Below are 3,174 nucleotides of genomic sequence, written 5' to 3' on the forward strand. Positions count from 1 at the left end.
AAATTTGGAGACTCTTTCTGTATGTAAAAATTAACATTTTTCTAAAATTTGGACGGGCTCTAAGCATAGGCCTAACCTATCTATACTCAGTCACCTTATGCAGCTTCAATGTCAGGAGGGTAGTACGAGAACTTGACTGTTAACTGGTATGCAATCCTTAAATTATAAGAATGTACAATGATTTGAGGAAAATATCTAACTATTTTGCAAACCCTAGCTAGGTGTCTCCTTTTTCTTCTCTTATTTATTCACTCAGTTTCAGTGGCACGAACCTATATGTGTTCCACAACCATTTGTAAATAATCCAATGAAAACATTTAGCCTCGTTTTTTTTTTTTATGTATATGTGTTGTTGTTGGAGTCACAAGCTGGCACTGAAAGAATATCCCTTGACTTGCCACGACTCTCTAGCTAGCTAGATACACACGGAAACTACCTACATAATACTAATTATTTATGAGTAATTAAAGAAAATTAATTCTTTTTTACTTCGGTATTATAATTGAATAATTTTTTTGCAAAATAATTTCTATTTAGAATTCCATAAACAACAAAGGTACAGGAATGTCGAATAAACTATTGTGCAAAACATTATAAAAGAACTAGGCCATAAAGTCATTTTGCCAAGTCCCTCTAGGATTTGACCTAATATATACTTTGGAATTAGCCGACTCAAATACACCATCTAACATGGGATGTGGTGTTTTTGGACTTAATTTGGACCTTAGTTCGATCAGTTTTCTTTTATATTACTTCATTAAACAATAAAATGGGCATATATGTGGGTACGGTTTCCATGATTATTTTAGGACAAATTGCCCATTAAGGTTGAATACAAAAATACGTTAATTAGATCATGTACTTGAAAACCAAAGCAATCCAATTAATAAGCCTTGCCAATAACTTAAATAATCACAACTTCAGTGGCGTGTTTATTATTCTATATCCACTGCTACAGAAGAGACCCAAAAGATTGAATTGGTTTCCAAATGCTTAGGCTTTAATTTTTATGTCCCATGCTTTATATACATACTTTTTATCTTAGTTAGCTCTTCTCTCTCTCAAGCCACACTTACTATGGTCTATATCAAAACTTTTGTCAAGTCACTATAAGGTGCTCTATGACGGTGTGTAAATGTCTTATATTGATTTAATAAGTGGCAAACAATGCACAACATATTCATGTTGGGTAATTAAGCAAACGCATGTACCCATATATATGATTGATCATAATAAAGAAAATAAAGGGCTTTAATTAAACCCACATATATGATCGAGTAGAAGAAATGTTTACCATAGAGACCAGCTAATATATACATAAATCAATAGATTCTCTTGAATCTTGATCGTTATTATTATTGGAGTTAATAAGCTTGATACACAAAAGAAATATATTACAAAAAAAAAAAAAGCCAAACTTATGGCCAAACGCATCGACATGACAACTTCCTACATATATAGTCGTCTTTCCCTTTTCTCATCTCTTTTTAATGAAAGTTACAAATAGGTACATATTAATATTATATATATCCTTTATCCAAAAAGAAAAGGAAAAAAAAAAAAGCAAACAGAAGTAAATAAAAGAAAAAGGAAATTATAATAGTAGTACAGTGGTCCAAAAAGAGAATCAATAATAAACATTAATTTGGACCGATGATACATATAAATAATATATATTATAGTTATATATGCAACCTCTCAACTAACAACAAAATTTTGTGACACGTGTCAAGTTGTGATTAGTTGAAAAGCTAGTGATATTGACGATCACTAGTAGTATTAGGAGTGATATTAAGTATATTTTTCTAAAACGGTGAGTGCCAAAACCATCTACAGACCACTTGAACCAATTAACTTGGTTAACCCAAAGGTGACAGCCATGGCCAGCCAACCTCCGATCAAAACCCTGGCCGCCGACTTAACCGTTGGAGCCTTCCCTAGAACCGCTCCCAGCCAACCGAACACGGCCAAAGCCAAGCTCACGGCAGCCACTACGGCCCACAACCTCACTTTATAATCTTTTATGAAGGAGGCTGCAAGCAGCGGCACCATGGCGCCCACAGAGAACGCGAGCGCTGAAGCTGCGGCTGCTTGCAGCGGGTTTGGCAAGCCATCTTTTTCATCTTTCTCATCGTCCAGTGCAGCTATAACTGCAACCGCACCATTTTCTCGCTTCATTTTCTCTCTTCTTATCTGCGCAAGCTCTATATCGAGCTGCGAGTAAACAGACACAAACTCACCAATCGCCATGCTGCAAGCTCCAGCCACGAGCCCCGCGAATCCTGTGAGAATCATGACTTTAATGTCTTGTTTCACAGCTCCCACGCCCATCATTAGCGACGCGGTTGAGACTAGGCCGTCGTTGGCGCCAAGTACGGCGGCTCGCAGCCACTGAGAGCGTTTCGAGTAGTCGAACTCTTCGGTTTCGAGATCTAGTTGGGCTGTTTGCTGCTCTAGATCACCAGCAGTGAATTTTGGTTGGTTTAGAGATGATTGGCTGGATGCCATGGTAGGGATCGTGATAGAAGAATAAGAGAAAAGGAAGAAGAGGAAGATGTGTGTACGTAGGAGAGAAGTTCGTTTTATTTTTTGGTGAAGAATAAGTGTGTTAGACACACTCCTCTTGAGAAGGCTCGGTATTTATGGAGAAGGATGTTCACTGTGGATGGACAAATGTAGGGTATGATGATCACTAACGAAGTTAAGACAAAGAAAGAAAAAGAAAATAGATAATAGCTAGAAAGAAAATGAGATTTGTAATATTCTCTACTTTTGTACAAAAAGTATAATATATATATATATATATATTTATAATTGGAGATTAAGATTGTGCAAAATTGAGACATTACTTTTGTACGTGGCATGTGTGGTGATGATCGATATATATTTGTGTATTTGTACACACACACATATAGATGTATACATGTAGTATATATATTTCGTATAACACTTCATATATGCATGATAATACATTAATATTCACCGAAATCTAGTAATGGTACAAAATTTCCAAGTTTGATCTGATATCTAAAAAGTACCAAGTTTGAACAGCAAACTGTTTAGTTAAAGATTTAATAAATGATGACCACCATATAAATATATACATATTCATCATATATATATATATATCACATTTTACTTTGAAGAAACGTTCAAAAATCAAATTTAATTTTA

General features: G+C 35.2%; 1 protein-coding gene across 1 annotated transcript; it reads right to left on the reverse strand.

Annotated features, from left to right (window-relative positions):
• Nucleotides 1–1,314: 1,314 nt before the first annotated feature.
• On the reverse strand, nt 1,315–2,619 carry LOC133804858 (vacuolar iron transporter homolog 1-like). Its single transcript, XM_062242976.1, has one exon. It carries the CDS (start codon nt 2,506–2,508, stop codon nt 1,831–1,833), a length of 678 nt encoding a protein of 225 aa, XP_062098960.1. The 5' UTR covers nt 2,509–2,619; the 3' UTR covers nt 1,315–1,830.
• Nucleotides 2,620–3,174: the final 555 nt, after the last annotated feature.

This window comes from Humulus lupulus, chromosome X (genome assembly GCF_963169125.1).
Source record: "Humulus lupulus chromosome X, drHumLupu1.1, whole genome shotgun sequence".
Taxonomy (NCBI): domain Eukaryota; kingdom Viridiplantae; phylum Streptophyta; class Magnoliopsida; order Rosales; family Cannabaceae; genus Humulus; species Humulus lupulus.